The sequence below is a fragment of the Hylaeus volcanicus genome, chromosome 1, assembly GCF_026283585.1.
Source record: "Hylaeus volcanicus isolate JK05 chromosome 1, UHH_iyHylVolc1.0_haploid, whole genome shotgun sequence".
NCBI classification, from domain to species: Eukaryota; Metazoa; Arthropoda; class Insecta; order Hymenoptera; family Colletidae; genus Hylaeus; species Hylaeus volcanicus.
The window spans coordinates 35,079,382-35,098,044 of NC_071976.1; the positions used below are offsets into that span (position 1 = coordinate 35,079,382).

The window sequence follows — 18,663 nt, forward strand, 5'->3', positions numbered from 1 at the left end:
GAATTACAGCGCGATCGCAACAACGTTCTCGTTTCTCGAAACATCCTGCCGGACGTATCGAGGAAGACTTTCCTCGTACGAGCTTAAAGTATCGTATCGCGAACGAAAAATCTCAGCTATTCTTCTCCGTGTAATTTAAGTTGCTGTTCGTACGAAAAATTTTATCTCGCTCGGTAAGATGGATTTCTCGAATGAGAGAAGGAGACCAGCTTCGAAAGTAAATGCCTCAGAGAAGAGAAGCCGATGGATCGTTCGCCATCCTTCTCAGAGATCTAAATAACGGAGAAATAAATCTTCCGCGGTTAATAAATTTCTCGAATCTCTACGTTCGTCCAGCAAGCTTGGTTTCCGGCTCCTTTTTCGCTCGAATGCCCTATTTTTTGCCGATCGCCTCATGAATTACAAATCTTGTTAACGCCGCTGTCCGACAGAAACGAACGGCCCTGTAACCGCGAACGGGCGCAGTTAACCGAATCATTTTTCGACAAATTACCCTGCTTTTTCGCGCTGAAAAACAAACCTCCGTTTCGCTCCTTTTACGCTCCCGTCTCGCTTTAAACGACGAAACCGATCGCTTTCATGGCGGAAAGCAGAATTAACGATGCAAGCGTCGAACAAAAAGTCTATCGGACTTTGTTTCGCGTAAAACATTCGCGTTTTCGTCAACTCAAAGACGACCGAGTCTGAACCCCTTTAGAAAAGCAACAACTATTGAAATCACCCAACAGTCGCAATTAATATACCCATTGACTCCTTAAACGAGGCAATTCCAACATTTCCCTTTCCGCCGTTAAGTATCGTCGTAACAGTGGAAGTGAACGTCTTCCACACGCGACGAAAGTTTCCTTCGAGAAGTCGAGCAGTCGTTGCGTGACTTTAACGGGTTAAATAAGTAAGCCGAAGGGCGTGTCCCTCGTGGGGTCGGAAGGACATCGATCACGCGTTTCCTCGCGAAGATACAGCCCGCCCTTCCCAGAAAAAGAAATACGGCCAACGGGTACGCGTACGAACGGTAAAAAAGTGATTCTATACCAACAAGCGTATGCAAGTAAAACGGTCCGACAGACCTTGGACTCGCGGAAATTCATCGCGGAAATTCATCGCGGAATTTATCCTCGGCGCGAATGTCGCCGAAAGAACGGAAACGGAGTATCTATGGCGAGGGAACCAATGGAAGCACGAGAGCGAGATCAACCGTCCGCCCTTCCTCGAGCCGAGTATTGGCACGGTATTAACCTTCTGCGTTTACATTTTACACCCGCGAATTTGCATGATCGTAAAAACGTATCGTAAACATCGCTACGTCAAGTGTCGTGTAACGTTGAACGCGTTACGAGCGAACGCGTATCGTCGACGATTCGACGAAATCACGGCGCGGCGCACGAGGCCGGCAAGCTCGTAAAATTTCATTAATGCGTTAACCGGGAGTGACGAACATTGTTCGCCAGCAAACGACATGTAAATTTCAGCTTCTTTTTTTTTTTTTTAAATTAATATCGTAAGAAGAACGTATAGAAACGTTGGGTTACAAAGAGCCATCTAGATCGAGACGCGATATCGGAAATTAAATTGAGTTTCCCGTTCGCAGCGAAACTAGTATATTATCGTTGCAAGTCTCGTCGCCTGACGCCGATGAATTTCGCAATTAACGACGACTCGAAACTGATCGAAACTACGAACTTGGCGGAAATCTGACGGGCTCGGTCAAAGTCGGCGCGAATCTAACCCGAAAGAGAGCTGAAACGTTCACTGGTGTGGGTATATGTACCTTCGCAGCGGCGAGCCTCCCGAAGAAAGCTCAAACGAAACGGGATCCTTTGAGAAGCCTTTAATTAAGAATCAAACGTAGCCACGAATTAAGTCCGAGGACGCGAGTGATTCGCGTCGGGACGAAAAAGATTCGGTCGGTTGGTTCTCATCGACCCGATTCCGAGATATTCCTCTCGTCCAGCCTTCTCGGCTCGCGCAAGAGACAGAGAAAGAGAGAGCTTTCACGCGAAAAGCAATAGCTCGAAAGCATACCGTACCGGTAAACACGAGCAAAGCTTCGAGCTTTTATCCTGCAACCATCATCGCCACAGTGTGTTGTCGTAACGAACCGCGTACCGAAACGGAACTTGAAACGAGCCACCTTTCCGTGGTTTATTTCATTTATTTACTTGTCAAAAGCTCAGCGTCCTTTTTAGCGCACAGAGCCGACATCAGACGGCCACGATATGAAAACGAACCGTAGGCTTTACAAAATTTCGTATTCACGTTCTACCGGCTAAAGTTCCTGGAAACGTCTGTCAACAACGTACGCGAACGTTCAGGGAGTAACACGCTGGGAATGGGCGTTTGGTAAGTTCGAAGATAACGAAGCCATTTTCTACATCATCGGACTTTGATACATCGTACTCGTTGCACCTGGCGTCGAGATGTATTAAATTTCGAAAGAATCACTCTTCGCTAGGAAGAACGAAACTTTCTAGGTGCTTCGTTAAAATCGATCTCGTGCAAGAATAGTGGCGCGACCGACTGGTCCCCAGTGATTGCGAAGCAAAATTTACATGATTCGAATCGCTGATGGATTGGTGGCGATCGACGTCTCGTGGACGGCGCGTTGTAATACGTCGATGACAGGGACTACATTAGCATTTTATTGCAGACTATAGCTGCCTGTTGCATCGATCAATGAGTATTCGCGAAATTAAGCTCAGGGGAAAGTAATCCAAAGAAAATTTGAGTAAACCCACTAGTTTCAAGGAAGCCGGATCCATCTACTTAATCTCTCCACGCCCTTGGCCGCGTATGTGGACGTTTAGTTTTTTTATAATTATAGTTACTGTCAGTAATAAAAAGAACAAAAATTTGATAATAACAACAAAAAAACATCGTCCCCGAAGAGGTTAAAGATGCACGTATGTATTTTGACAAAGATCTAACAATAAAGATGATCACATAAAAGAGAGTAATAACCAAAGTGGCGTTAAATATATAAGGAAAAAAAGGTTTAGGTAAACGAAATTTTGTTGGTTGAATTCGATTAATTTCGAATCCATCGAAACCTATTACCGAATGGAGAAGGCGATCGTTTCGTGTTAACGGAAGATAAGAAGAAGAAATAGCGGTCCACCGGTTTGTTATCCGGCGAGCCTCTGCCGTGCGGATGTGTGTCGTAACCGGGAACATAGCGAACGATGGTCGAGCATCCCCAGGGGTGGCAGTATATTTTTATCGTTTTCCAGAAAGGAGCCTGGCCACGAAGCCCCGCCGCGCGGAACGACAGGAAATCGATGGCCAATGAAAGTTCTATTATAGACTCGCGCCACCTTCGTCTTACGGCGGAATAATTATAATGAAACATTATTACACGCTCTAAACCGTATAATAATTGCGCCAATACCGAAGCATTATCGACGACCGTTTTGACGCGTTCGAATTCTTCTTGGAGGAAGTTGGAAGCGCGCTGTAAAAAATATTGAAAAAAGATAAACAGCGTATTCTTTGCGCGTTCGACCGAACTTGGTTAGCTCGTTCTAATGATCGCGGAGATCTGGAAGTGTTTTTTTTAGAAATCGTCTTTTCAAACTAGGACTCGAAAAGATTACTCGTCGCGCACACCACACCGTGCAACGATTCGAGCCAACGTTAAACCAGTCCTAGGTACTCTACCCGCAAACGACGAGAAAAGCATTTTTAATTATTTTCATTCCAGTCGTAACAATCGCGATAATGACCGCATCGCAATCTAACCTTTCTATCCGAGCAGCTTTTTACACCGCCTCTTTATCGCGACGGTCCATCCAAGTCCCACGAACGCCAGACTACTATTTTTAATATTTTCCGAAGTAACCCATGCGATTCGCTTTTAACCTCATTCGTTTCGAGCTTATTACCTAAATTAATACAACGTCGATCCTTGGCCGCAGCGAGATCCGATCCGTTATCAAACGCGCACCCCCTTTTTGTCTCCTCGGAGTATTCGCCGTTCGCGACAACCACGCCCGAGTTTCGTCAATTATTCTAATTAAAGCAGACGCAACAACGTCGCGGTATTATTCGGTTCTTTATTCCCGCGAACCATCCCCGAGGGCACCTCTCGCCGCGGAGGCCCATTAAAGTTCACCGTGACGCGATGTTCCGGTTGGATTTGGTGAAAACCGAAAAAAAAAAAGAAAGATGCGTCGCTGCACGGTCGTCGCGTTGATAAAAATTTCAAGCACGGGGAGAACGAGTGGTGTCTTTCGAAGAAGAGAGTAAAGACCGAGGGAAAGCTAATGAAGCAGTCCCGTAAATTACCCTGTGCCGACCGTTATCGCTCGCAGCGTTTCATCCTCATTGGCTCGTACCGTTACGCGATTTCGCATTCCCAACGAGCCTACAGCCATCGATGTGCACACACCCATGCTTTCTAGCGCGTTTTCATCCACCGACGCGCACGACGCCATAGCGTTTTCGGTTCGTGCGTCGATGCACGATCGAAAATCCGAAATTCATCTGGCTAATCGCAATCTCTGATACGGGCTTCCCCGGTATTAGTTGCGTAATCTGGTATAAACTGGAAGAGCGATGCAAATTATTAGCTCTAACGTGCGTGAAATTCCGTTCCTCTCGATGAAACTTTACGGACGCGCAACGTTTTGGATATTTTATATAGAGATACCCGTTTAACTCTCCGAGGCACACGATTATAAAAGACAAATAAAATTCAAACTGCTCGGAAGAACAGCGTTCCCGACACGTTTGGACACGAATAATCACACGAATAAAATACCTTAAATCAAACAATAAAGCTAAGCAAAAGGACGGATAGTTTCTAACCCAGCTGAATTCAACGAGTTAACCGAAATACGGCCAGTCGCGCTTCTACGAATTCCACCCTATCTCGCAATCATCTTTATTCAGTCGTCGAGCATTACACCATCGCGATCGTAACGACGTAATCGGCTGCTATTTTCATAAAGCGTCTGAAAATCGTAGTTGCCATCGGGGTCCAGGTGAAACTAATCTCGAAAACGCCTCACGTCGAAGCAGAACGAACCTAATTACCCACCTCAGCGGGCTACGGGCGTCATAACGGCCAGCAAAGAAGGCCAGTACGTGGCTCGATATCACCCCTGTTTCTCGCTCGTCGGAAAGGATCGTTCGAAATTCCTGTCCGGTAGCCACGAATCTACGGAGCCCCGCGTAATATCATCTCGTCTCCTATCCGCAATCTATATTACCGCGGTGCAAAGGCTCGGTTCTTCGCAGACCACGCAGCGGAGCAGAAATAAGGGCGGACACCCGTAGCATTAAAGAGCTCGAAGCCAGAAAATGATCCACGCGCGCGTGTGACCTGATATTTTAAAGACTACGGTCACCCCATCCACGGAACTTATCGCCGTCGTATTCGGAGATCAGGTTCTCATCGACGAAGGGAAACCAACTCGCGCGTTCTGTACTCCAGGAGCAAGAGAATATCGACGTTGGGAGTATTACAATCTATGTCTATGCACGCAGAACGCGAAACAAAAGGGTGAAGACAAACGCGTGTTACGCGCCGCGAATTCACAGGGTGGCCTACTTCGAATTCGCAAATTGGCTCGACCGAATGGCTCGAAACTTTTTTTTCAGGACGAACGAGGCAAAGCCAGCGGCGACAATTTCGACGTCCTTCCTTTTTGTTCGGAAATAATAGGTGCATATCGAAAATTGCAATAGACACGAAACGTCTGGGTAGGTAGGTAGGTAGTACCGACGAAAATACTTATCCGCGATAGATCGCTCGCGCGAATAGCGACAGATCGATTCAAAGTTTACGCCACTCGAAATATCATTAAAGATGACCGCTCTCTAAACGCTCCATAGAATTTCCCTGGCCAGTTTGGAGGAAGTAACGTTTAATTTCGAGATTTACGACTAGAATCGATAGAAAATAACGGTTCGAGGACGTCGTAAGAATAATAGCTTTCGTGGTAGGTATAAAATATTCGCAAAGTACGCCACTGAATCACGAGGAAGAACGCTATTCGCTAATACCGAAATCCCAGCGACGTCAGGGTCGTTTCCCGAGTACTTGCGCGAGATAGATGCAATTTCTTTCCCCGAAATTTCAATCGCCGGTAATTTCCATAAAACAACAGGAACGTCGCGCTTCATTTTTCTATCTCGCGTATCTCGAAATCTGACACATTTCCAATAAAGCAATTCGAGGGAAATACGCACCCAAGTTTCGATATCCCGGAACTGATTTCATCTCGGCTTTCGTACTTAGCTATCGCTAGCCATCCAGCCTATCGTTCGCCAGGACTTTTACGTGCCTCGCATATCGATAAATCGATAACAAGACGTTTTGTAACGATCGTTAATTTGATCTAATGGCGGAGCACGCACGTTTCAAGAGCGCCGCGAAACACGGTGAAAGTTTCGGAAAGGAATTAGTTTGGTTTCACAGAGATGCACCTAAGCGTGATACATTCCGTGCCTGCGTGGTTATTTTGGCAGCGCGCCAATCGAACTCGAGAACCGAGGAGTGTTTGCCGAGCGTTTATCCGCTTTCGTTGTTCGTATCCTCTTTTGCCTATCCTTCCCCTTATCAGCTCGTTTTCGTCACCCTCGCGTCGCTTCTTTCGCCTCTGTTCGATTGATCCTGTGACTACGAGGGCCGTATACGTTCGTCTGGAATCCGGAACCTTCTCTAATATCGGTACGCGCCTACGGCCATGATCTCCCGTCGAGCGAGGAGGTGGAGATGAATATTCGATTCGCAGTTGGAAATCCACTGCGAAAATCCGTTCTACGTACCACTGACTCGTCCGTCGGATCTCTCGGATTTTTCAGCTGAAACGACTTCGCCGTGTCTAAATCACAGCCATCTATCGTTCCATCGTCCCACACCCTCTCCGACCGGCAACTCAAGCTCTTAAATAAGGGGGTTAGCTTACCCGCGACAACAAATACGAAATGTAACTCGAGAAACCGAGTTTCTGGCTGGAGAACCAAGTATGTTTATACTCGGTGAAAAAATTCGCCATCGAACTACTCGACGGAGACAAGTTGAATATTAAGATGAGACTGAACGTCGTTATCGTGTAACGCAATGAAATATACTCAGGTAAAATGTTTAACAACGGTATATAGAGATAAGCTGTGGCGTAAAAGTGGAAGAAGCGATCGAGCATGATTTACCGCAAGGACAGCAGCCTTTAACGGTCGATTAATATTTTACCAGCAATTGTACGTTCGGAAAGGTTAACGCGAACTAAAACAAACAAGTAAATAAGGGCAGCAGAAGCATTTACCTTGTAAACGAGAAAACAGAAATGAAACAAAGTGTACATATCCACGAATAACCAGCCTCGTTATCGTTAATTAAAAGCGTTAATGCACCGTCGGTACTTCACTTTTTTCATCTACTTTTTTCCTCTCGTTATTCGATTTATTCCCGGTGACTCGTTTCATTCGGACGTTTACCACAAATTTGACGAGGAATCAGATATGTTTTATTGCGCGTATTTCTGACATTTGCATACGTCGTACTACCGGAAATTGTCATTTTAAAATGTATTTTTTTTTTTCATCTGCTCACTCATTCTCTCTCTCGTTCTCTCCGTCGACCTATCGATGTTTGGTTGTCTCTTCGCCGCTATGATTGAGCGATAAATCCTCGGAGGCAGGTTATCAAGGAGAAATAACGAGGAAAATCTCGCGCGCGTGCAATTTTAGCTCGGAACTCGTTTCGATCGATTAAGAAACGATGCGAAATGAAAAGTTATCAACGTTTCCGTAACGCGATACCATTTCCACGATTTCTCCATCGTATAGCGCCGTAACCAACAGCACCGATAGGAGGAAACGATCGAATGTTCGTTTATTTTTTATTTTATTTTTTTATTAAAAAGGAAATTACATTCCAGCAAGCGAAGGCAACAGTGCCGTTTGCCAACGATTTAAAATTCTTCGTCGAGGATGCGAACGTCTCGTACGACAGGAAACTATCGATGAAAGATTGGCTGATAGAAGAAACCGCGATCGAATCCACCGAGAACCCGATGCGCGAGTAAATACATTCACGGATGGAACTGTTCCAAGTTCGAATCTTGTAATTCTAGGTTTCTCCTTCTGTTCGCGAACGAGACACGGCCACCTGCCCCGCGAATCTTTTGCATTCTTCGATACGATGAGCCCTTATTCTCTATGCGAACTATAAAAATGCAAAACGCTACGTGTACCTCATCTACTTGCTCGCCTATACGAGCAAACACGATCTCCCTGGTCGTTCATTTCGCGAATACGAGGAAGACCGGAGCGAAATTGGAGGCGCCGATGAACACAATTTCCCAGAGTGGTATTTCAAGTATATTCGGCCAAGTTTTCGACGCTACACCGTATCCCGTGATATCGAAGCTCGAGAAAATTACACGGAGGCACTTCGCGTCGCAGGATATCCCTGAAAAACCTGTAGGTACATTTATCGACGATGAAAATCGAGGTCACGCGAACCGCGAGCAATGTGCACGCGCGATTCACTGACGACAATGAACCGCTGCAACGTGCAGTTACACGCGTAACCGCGCATCCAGTTGGTCACATCATTTCCACCGTGTTCGCGCTTTTTCGCTCGCTGCCCTTTGGCTGCGGGAAAATACCAACCGAACGAAATCCCTCCGAAAGAACCGAGAATCCAACCGATTCGAAGCGAGGAACAACGATCGAGCTAAGGCGAGAGGCAAATTGACGAGTCGAGACGAGGAAGGGAATGCGGGAAAGCTCGGGCTTTCACGGCTCGTTTCTTTTTATTTTCTTCGAGATAGGGCCGGCTCCCTGTTATCGACTTTGTCGAAAAGGACGGGCAAAAACAAGAACTAGAACGCAAGTTTCTAGAGGGTACAGAGAAAATGAGATTCGGTGGGTAACTTTGATTCATTCCGCGGCAGACGGAAACGAGTTCTTGAAAATTAGAGAAATAATGAAATGAAAATGCCCTAAAGGTACTCGGAGCACGTGTCGTCAAAGATGTAGGGAAGCACATAGAACCGAAGAAGCACGGTGGAATAATTAAACAGACGTAATAGAAGCACGCTTAACGCGCGCCTTCGTAAGCTAAAAACTGGTCGACGTAGAAAACCGTATTAAATTTCGCAAAAAGCCTACATTAACATCTAGCATGAAAATTTATGGGAAACGCGGGCCGACGTTTGTAAATCATTAAGTATGGCGCAGCAGGTGGCGGTTCGCGATCAGTTAGTCGTGAGATATCCTGTCGCATCATTTTTTAATCTCTCCAACTCTTGCGTGTGCGCAAAGTCTGTACATTTACTTCTGCGACGATCCTTTTATCGTAAACAACTCGGACAGAAAACGCAGCATTTCGGAGCAACGATTGTGCGTCCAGTTTTCTAAAATAGGTTCGAAAAGTATCGTGTTAGAACGCTGCTAGAGAAATCCTCCAAGCACCTGTTGATCCTTCTCGTTAAAGTTTGAAGGAGACCAGGAACCGACCTGGAACTAGCTTGGACACGCGAACTGAAATAGCCAGGTGGTGCTGACACAGGAAAAAACTAGCGACGTTATTACCCCGCGAACAAACACGACTTCTCTTTACTGTTTGCGATAGACACACATCGCCCGTAATCATTCGAACAGTTATCGTATCCTTACTTTAACTAATACGCCAAGTGTTTTCGAAACGGTCGCGCACAGTCTCTACGTATAATATTTGTTCGCAACACCGTGCCACCGTTCCTCAGAAATTTATTCAAGCTTCACGTGACGTTCACGATTCGAAAACAGTGCGCGCATTCGGTTCGATCAAAAAATATTTACACGAACGAGACCGTTTTATCTCATCCGCCCCAACGACAACCCTGTATGTATTTCAACCATATCTACGCTCGACTTTCTCAGCTTTCTCTCGTTTTGTCGTTAAACACAGCGAAATAATATACGGACTGCGACAAACGAAGATTATTCGTTTAAGAGATTCAAAAATGAACACTCGTTTATTTTATATTCCACCGTTTCGAGTGTTACTTACGATTCTTCGCGCAACAGAGTTTAGGGGACGCTGTTCCAAAATTTCCCTCAGCAAACATCGAAAATCATACGATAAATTTAACAGCCGATTAACACCCGAGTTCTGATCAATTCCCGTCAACGGAGGTGTTATATTTGGACTGGCGAAACAATTTAACGGGGCGCGATTAAAATTATCAAAGGCCGCACACCGACGCGTGGACATGAATATCCAAACGTGAACGAAAGAGAGAGAGAGAGAGAGAGAGAGAGAGAGAGAGAGAGAGAGAGAGAGAGAGAGAGAAAGCAACCTAAATCGCAATAATTAACGACGAAAACGTGGTGGAAGCATCTATTATAATCCCATCGACGAAACGCATTTGTCGTAATAATGAACCGTCATTACCCTTTAACGAACCTTATACATTCTCCGATCTGTGTTCATCCAAGTTGCAGCAAAAGTCAGTTAATCAACGAAACATTGTCGCCTCAACTCTAATTAAATCTCGTCGCACCCAACCGATTCCGTGGATCGAATGCGATATTCTAGCGCTCTACGGAACTTTTACCGCCAACTTTTCTAGGGAACGATCAAAGCCAGGGGATAAATTAATAAAATTTTCTCGCGCTTCTGTCACGACAACTCTATAAATAACGATCATTACCCCGTCGCTTTACGTGCCTGTTTTCAGAGGGATATACTGTCTTGCGTAACGCTAAAAATCGTTATTAAGAAGAAACGGAAAGTTTTGAAAATTACAATTAGTTTTAATTAATTTTGTTCGCGAGAAACGCATGACATTTTAAGGCCTTTTCTTATTCTCTCTAACCTACCTACCGAAAGCAGACCACGAAAATTTGATATCGAAACGTAACGCAGGCTGCCACGAATTACGTAAAAGGAGTCCAATCTATCCAGCCTTTTTACTTCGTATGAAACTCCGGATTAGATTACGACCAATAAAAATCGAGCCACGAAAGATCTGCGAAGCCACTGGAATTTGGCTGGCGCTCGAACGGCGAGCAGACGCGACCACCGACCGCGCAACCAAGATCATTCTGATTGTCAGCTGTCCACGCAAAAACGAAACGAAAATACTATTGACATAGATTACGTCGGGCAGAAATAGAGGAGCCACGCGCCCAAGTTTCCTCCTCGGCCGGAAACGGAATGGTTCAAGTTTTCAACGGTATTTACTCGAGATGGACGCTCGAGGATCGATCGAAATTCGGAGCACAAAATTCGCGCGCGCTATTACTGAATTCGTATCGAGTCAGCTCCCATGGGACTATTAATATTTCCGACCGACTTTATGGATCTGGATCTGTTCTACCCAGGTGGAAACTTTCGGACGGATCGTTCCGTTATTTTTTCATCACCTTCGCTGAAAGATCGCCGGATCGACGTGCAATATTAAAAGGAGCGAGAGAGTTTTCAGCGGCAGGATGCACAATTTTACAGTGTTGAATAAGGAGGGCTGCATCTTTCAAGAGTATCGCGGCGTACCTCTTGTAACGCGAAGTACGTTCTAATTTCAGAACTAAATCATTTCAAAATAGATCTGTACTTGCACGTCGCGAATCGAGCGTCTGTACAACCTCGGACGAAACGTACAACGAAAAGACCGACCGTTCCTATCCAAGTATTCGAATTCGAAGAAAAATCAAACGTAAATTGTAATCGCTAATAACAGAAATTTCTCCCGTCGAACCGGATCCATAATTACCACGAGTAAACCCAATGAAAGAAAGCAAGTGCTCCGAATGAAATATGCTTCGGTCGTTCCGCTGGCAGAAATGGGATGGCTCGAGTCTCTCCTCTCAAAAAACTTGAAACAGGATGGAAGAATTTAATCTGCGGCGACGTAGCCAGGCGTTTCCGAGGAATTAAAAGCAAACACAAACGTTCACGACGGACGAGCCAAGAAGTCGCGTTGTTCGGGGGCAGGTTCGGTCGCTTTAATTCGCAAGAACGAAGAAAAAAGGCTATGCTCGCGATAAAACATCAAGGGAAAGGAAGCAAGCGCAAGAAATCGTCGACGAGCTTTCGAGGTCGGTGCTTCTGCCGCAGATATTTAGAGAAAACCGCGTGGCTCTTCTGGATAAGTAAAAAGGTCGTCTGTTGAAAATATCACCGGAGACCGACAGTTTATCGAGAATAAAAGAAACGTTGCATGGATACTCGATATATCCTGATATCGTTATCGTAATTTCGTCGTAAATTTTCCGAGCTACGAGTTATCGATGAAAAGGGAAAAAAACTCACCCCAGAGTGGTCATAGTAACGATGGTGTACCAGAATGCAGCAGGAATCGAGGTGAAGTTTGTTCCATCGACGTTCTTCTCCGCGTAGAACATCACGGTGGCGAATATGATGATGGCCATGGCCAGGGAGAAAACGAGAAAGCCGAGCTCCGAGGCGCACGACTTCAACGTGTAACCGAGGATCCGCAGACCCTGCGAATGCCTGGAGAACTTGAAGATCCGGAACACACGAAAGACGCGCAACGTAACGAAAGCACCGGATACGTCGTCGTTATCGGTGATACCGAGGCCGATGTAGTACGGTAGGATGGCGACCACGTCGATGATGGACATGACTGATCGCGCGAACTTGCACCGACTCGGAGCCGCGAACAGCCTCAACAGATATTCCGCGGTGAATATCATGACGCACGCGGTGTCCAAACAGAAGAAGACGATCTTGTAACGTTCGCCGCATGAAAGCGTACCGGCGCGTCCCGGACGATTACCGCACGGCACGGTCTCGACCACGTTCGCCAGCACGCTTACGGCAATGAAGAAACCGGTCACGTAGTAGAACACCAACGCGGCCGTCGAGATGTGAGGATTTTGGAACGCCCTCCACATCTTTTGCCTGATATCCAGTAGCTGCTGCAGAGTTTGATCCCCGTTCTCGCTCAGCTTGTCGTCCATCAGCCTCTCCGCGTTCTCGCGCTTGCGGTCACGGTAATCCTCGTAGCAGCAGTCGCCGATCACGTCCGGCAATATGCCGAAGAACGCCAGCTCTTCGTCGTAGCTGGTCAAACATTCGTGCTTCGGATAGTGAAGCTTGCCGGTTCGGTAATAGTTCAATATGTGTCTAAAGATATCCGGATCACGGTCGAAGAAGTACTCCTTGCTCTCCTCATCGTAAAAGAACTCCCGCTCGTTCGAGCCGAGAAGAGTGTCCGGATACTTCTCGAGGGTGTTCCGCCACGTCTCGAATCGACGCCCGCTCACGTTTATCAGGAGCTTCTCGTCGTCGGCCTTGCGACGATCCTTGGGGATCGGCGGCGGCGGAAGGGGATGCGTGGCAATCGGCACCCAACCAATCGCAGCCGCGCGGGCGAACGGAAGCCACGCTGCCACCGATGCCATCGCGGTAAGCGATGTTTGTTACCCGACTCACCGAATTTCCCCCCTTCTTTTCTCCTCTGCGTCCTCCTGTTAGCCGAGTAATTGCGCGGATACCGAAATGTTTGTGTCGTACGCGTCTCGTATCGAAGCCTCAATTCCGGTTCGATAATGTTTATGCCTTGCCGCGTGCGTATATCATCGTAAACCCTTTGTCTCTTCCGTTCATTCCCGTCGGATTTTCTTCGTCGACGCGAGCAAAGTACCGACCCGTCTTAGCCGCGAGCCCCGGAATCCCCGAAGAAAACCGCTACGACACACCTCCGAGCTCCGATTCGACCGATCGCGAGAGTAGAATAAAGTCCTCGACGGTCTCTCTAACGAAGCTGCCCGCGCTCGAGGCTCGTCGCCATTCGAGCGAGTCGTATTAGCCGATCGTGAACCGATGGCGTTCCCACCAGCGACGCGTCGACGACGACGACGAGCACGACGTCGACAACGATACCGCGATCCTAAGATCGAACACGACTACCAAGTCCGTCATCGTATCTCACCATTCCTTCGCCGTTGTCGCACGGTTCACGGCACTCGACTCGCGACATTACGAACAACGACTCGAACCACCAAAGGAACGCGAGCACCGCGGCAGCCAATCGCCTCCTGGCAACGTGCCTTCCACCATCATCGATACGGTTCTCCGTGCTCGTTCGCCCGTCTTCCGCTCTTTTCTCTCTCACTCTCTCTCTCTCTCTTTCACTCTCTCTCTCTCTCACTCTCTCTCTCGCCCACACTTTCTTCTGCTTCCTCTTCTTCTCTCTCTCGCTTTCACAGCGACGTCCAGATCGGTATCTAGCAAGCGAGATCTTCCACCTGTTCTTCCGTGTTCGAATTCTCTGTCCGCCGTCTCCTCGCGTCGCGCGATTAAAAACCGCGGCACGAGCCTCTCTCCGAAGTGTTTACGAGAATCATCGAACCGATCCCACTACATCGTCGAGTACCACCTGTAAAAAGGAATTTTCCATTCGGTTCGTACTAGAAGGGAACGGATTTCAATGACACGCCCCGGCACATTTTCGTTTCGTTTCTTCTCGGGGCGACCGAGGAACCCGCGACGCTTTAATTTATCCGCGGATCGACGTTGGGAGAGGAGGCTCCCTCCCTCTTTCTCCTTCTCCCTCTATTAATTAAGTTCCGTCATCGTTGTTTGTCTTTCCCGATAGAGAATCAACCGCTGCACACCGATGGTTCTTTCGGCGCGAAATCCGAACTCTCCGACTCTTGGTTAAAACGGCTCGCACTCGACCCCCAGAAGAATTGAAATTTGTCTTCGCTATCGCTACCGATACGAGAAAGAAAAAGAAACGATTTCGCTGTCTCGACGCAGTTTCCTCTACGTATGCCGCGACAGCTCCTCTCTAACGGTTTTGGAACATCGTCCGCGAAACGCCTGGCTCGCGCATGGGTGCGACTGATCCGGTAGCTCGTATCGTTCTCGGCACGCGCGAGTTTATTTTTTTTTTTAGCCGCTCGTACCCGTCACGGTACACAACACGCACCGACCACGCTGACTCCGTTCGCGATACGTCAGCCGCGGCGTGGCACGCGAATCGAAAGCTTGGACGATCGCGTAGATCCTCTCGTTTTCCTCTCGCGACAGACGGCACGTCGCGCGCGTCACGGTGATTCCTTCCTCCCTTACCACCCGAATGCGAGAACCACCACGACGATTTACGGAGAGTCCGCTACACCGCCACCTCGCCCGACGACGATGATTTCCGTCGTTGCTTGGACGCGTCGACGAATCCGCCTCCTCCCTTTCGCGGCTCGATCATCTCTCGAGCCCTGTCGGCGTCGATGGTAAACCGGGAATGCCTCGAGAGCCTCGGGAGAGAGCACTCGTCTTTCTTTCTAAGAAGCTACTTCTACTCCGAATCCGTTATCTCCGGCTTGTAGACCGGCTTTCGGCACTGCCCAATAAACACCGTGCAGAGTTCCGGGAGGATGAACGGGAAGCCGGGTGCTCCCTGCTCGTCCCAGCGAAACAACCTACCGTCTCTATGTTTACAAGGTTACACAGTCCTTTGAACGCGCAGGATCTCGAGCTTTTCCTCCAAGTATCCCGGTTTCGATCACGCTGCCCTTTTGTCCGCGTAGACGTCAAGCAGACTCGACTTATCCAAGATCTCGGGCATGTCTTTCGGAGCGGCACGATGTCAGGATGGTCGTCAGCGTCGCAAGCCAATCCCCTCGCGGATCATCGTCCGCGTGAACGCGGAAACGGCGAGGCGTCTCGACGAGGGTGCCGAGGGATGCGAGATGCGAGATGCTGAGAACGCGCGCTCGCTCGCGCGCGCGCGCGCGCGTGTGGCTAGTCGTGCTTCTCGTGTGTCTCGTATGCGTGTGCGTGTGTGTGCGCGTCGGCACGCTCGCAAGCTGGGCGGCCGAACACGTTCGAGCTGGCTCTGATACCCGCTCGCGCTCGGTGGGCGACTCGCGACTGAGCTGCTCGCGGTGCGGTATCCGTCGCTAGCTCGGTCGCGCGGTGGCGAGGTGGCTGCCACCTCTTCCGGAAGGCAAGCGTGCTGCTCTCGAGCCTCGAGCCTCGAGCAGCGACGCAGCGCCGAGCGAACGGTCACCTAGCCAAGGTCCAAATTGATTTTTACGTCGCGACGCCGGTGGCGACGCGGGACGGCGTCCCGACGCAGCGGCAAACCGCTTCCCCGTTGCCCGGGCAACCCTCAACTATGACGTCATAACCTCCCTCCTTTTGCGCCACCCTCGCCTTCAATCACCCGTTCCGCTCATCCTCTTTCTCTCCGCGACCCTCTGTCCTCTGTTTCTCGGCCCCGGTAACCGACATCGAATCTCTTTTCTCTCCTTTCGTCCAACTCTCGCCTATCTATTTATTTGTTTGCTCGACGCTGAGCTCCGAGTCGCGAGTCACGAGTCGCGAGCTCGCGAGCTCACGAGTGGCTGGCTGGCTGACTGGCTACCCTTTTCCTTCGTCTGCGTGTGCGGCCGTATCAGGGATGTGCGCCTACCCGCGAACCTTTTCCATCTCGGATCTCTTGTAGCATCCCTTCGCGACTGGGAATTTCACCACGACCAAAGATAACGCATGATTTTCTACGCAAGAATGGATCTTGTCGCGGTACGAGGATACAAATTACCGAAATCGGTTCATCTAAAAACCAATATTATAAACGGTGAAAGAAAACACTGGTAAGCACGGCTTGAAATCTGCAATCGCCATGTATCGGACGAAGAAAGATGTGGAGAATTTAATTTACGTATGGTTGAAAAGAGGAAAAATTATCGACCCGTCGATGAGTCGGCGGCGAAGGTCTACGTCATGGTATGGACCGGCATAAAATTTGTAAAAGGGAAAATCATAATTATTCGCATTTATATAACGTTAATCATCGAGCAAATAGAAATGCCTAGAAAAAACTTGGAACCGTTGCAAGCAAAATATTCTAATCCAACGGATGCGTACTGTGACCGCGCGAAAAGCTTCCTCGATTGTTCGAAATTGATTTATTTATCGAGTTTAAAGTGAAAACTCGTAATCCAATTTCGAATGTGTTGCAGATTGCGCGAGGACTTAGCATTCGCGAGCCATTTAAAATGCAAAAAAAAAGCAGAACTCGCTAAAACTAATACGAGAGCAAAAAAGACGTATACCTTGGTCTACGCGAATCTCTTGGACCACTTTGTATGGACCAAGAGAACGAGTGGACCGGTGTGCCTCGCCGCCAGGTAAATTCGTACCACTAATGAACGTGCGAAAGAATGCAACCTGAAAATCCAAGTATGCACCCTCTAGGACGAGGAGTAACGTCCGCTTCAGTGCAACTAAGCTCGCACTTTCTTTGCTTCTCTATCGCCGCGAACCCTTTAAACTTTGTTCAATTCCCGGTTCGTAATTTCTTCGATTCCTATTAGAACTTTGTGTGCCGTGTCGCTATCAAGCTTCAAGTTGCATCTGTTAAAGAATAAAAGAATAAACGTTAAGAAACTGACAATGAGTGCATCCAGAAAGACCACCGCTCACTAAGTCGATCAGTGAGAGCTGATTTTAATACCAGTGGTGCTATAGGTACCTGCGTTGCGTTTCCTTTCTTTTATTATGCATTTATGAAAAATAAAGAATAATTGATTTAAAGGTATCGGTAGCGCCATCTAGTAGTAACAATGAGAACTATTTTCGCTACAATCTTGGACGTTTTCCCACCGATGGCGCCACTAATTAAATCAGTCGCCATCTAGCAGCCACTGGGGGAACTATTTTCATTACAAACTTGGACGTTTTACCACCGATAACGCCACCAGTGTACCAAACAATTCGCCATCTAGCGGTAACAGTGGGAACTGTGTTCTCTACTAATTTGGCTGAAGGTTCCATAATCGGAACGTGTGTGTGGGGTTACACACACATATCTATAAACGCACGCTTCGCACATGTATCGCAACTGGGAACAACACCAACTGATATCCAACATCAAAACGGCTGACATAAATCCCCCCTACTTTTTTCCGCGTGAATCTTTAGAAGTTTATGCGCAAGCGCGATAAACCGCCGGCTTCAGCAAGTAGCTAAATCAAGGTAAATATAACGTGTTTTGTTGAGTAAACTTAAAATTGTGTGATCTGAGTTTGCTAATGAGTCGTAAATAACTGTACCAACGATAAAAACATAACTATATCATGGCTGATGAAACAGAACAGGTAAAAACATTTGGTTTGTAGGTATGAACACAAACCTAACCTATTATAACCAAACATATTTTCATTACAGGTTCCAGCAATAAATGTTAAAGAACCATTAGACCTAATAAGACTAAGCCTTGATGAACGAATATACGTTAAAATGAGAAACGAGAGAGAACTACGAGGACGGTTACACGTAAATATTTTGTCATGTAATATGGACATTTTTTAACTTACTTCTGATCTAATAAATGCATAAAAATGTTAATTGCAGGCTTATGACCAACATTTAAATATGGTATTGGGAGAAGCAGAGGAAACTGTAACTACTGTAGAAATCGATGAAGAAACGTATGAAGAAGTTTATCGCACTACAAAAAGAAATATTTCTATGCTATTCGTCCGTGGTGATGGTGTAATTTTGGTTTCTCCACCTAGTATGAGAGCTCCGTTATAAGATCTTTTAATTAGATATAAGTTATGTATAAATGACAACCACCTACAGTTCTACATTAATATTATTAATACTAGTGTATTAGTATGTAACAGTTATATTACAGGTATATTATATTAAAACGAGTATATTCACTAAAAGATTAAAATAATACAAATTTTTCA

At 47.2% G+C, this 18,663-nt stretch overlaps 2 protein-coding genes across 7 annotated transcripts in view; one reads left to right on the top strand and one right to left on the bottom strand.

Moving 5' to 3' along the window:
* The window catches only part of LOC128884035 (potassium voltage-gated channel protein Shal), an 80,686-nt gene extending 64,757 nt beyond the window's left edge, over positions 1 to 15,929 (bottom strand). For 3 of the 6 annotated variants that reach the window (XM_054137030.1, XM_054137049.1, XM_054137060.1), the window contains exon 1: positions 12,245 to 15,928. In XM_054137030.1, coding sequence (XP_053993005.1) covers positions 12,245 to 13,359 — 1,115 coding nt within the window. In that variant the 5' untranslated portion in view covers positions 13,360 to 15,928. Of the gene's footprint in view, positions 1 to 12,244 lie in introns of all 6 variants that reach the window. The other 3 variants (XM_054137020.1, XM_054137071.1, XM_054137040.1) reach the window with 2 other exon arrangements.
* A 1,902-nt stretch (positions 15,930 to 17,831) lies between these two features.
* On the top strand, positions 17,832 to 18,649 carry LOC128873904 (U6 snRNA-associated Sm-like protein LSm3). The gene is made up of 3 exons (XM_054117913.1): positions 17,832 to 18,063; positions 18,134 to 18,241; positions 18,320 to 18,649. Exons 1-3 carry the CDS (start codon positions 18,043 to 18,045, stop codon positions 18,500 to 18,502), a joined length of 312 nt encoding a protein of 103 aa, XP_053973888.1. The 5' UTR covers positions 17,832 to 18,042; the 3' UTR covers positions 18,503 to 18,649.
* Positions 18,650 to 18,663: the final 14 nt, after the last annotated feature.

Excerpts from the sequence above, each read along its gene's own strand:
- LOC128873904 (XM_054117913.1), top strand. The coding sequence starts at position 18,043 with ATGGCTGATGAAACAGAACAG. Across the intron at positions 18,064-18,133 it reads TGGCTGATGAAACAGAACAG|GTTCCAGCAATAAATGTTAA; the intron begins GTAAAAACATTT and ends TTTTCATTACAG. Across the intron at positions 18,242-18,319 it reads AACTACGAGGACGGTTACAC|GCTTATGACCAACATTTAAA; the intron begins GTAAATATTTTG and ends TGTTAATTGCAG.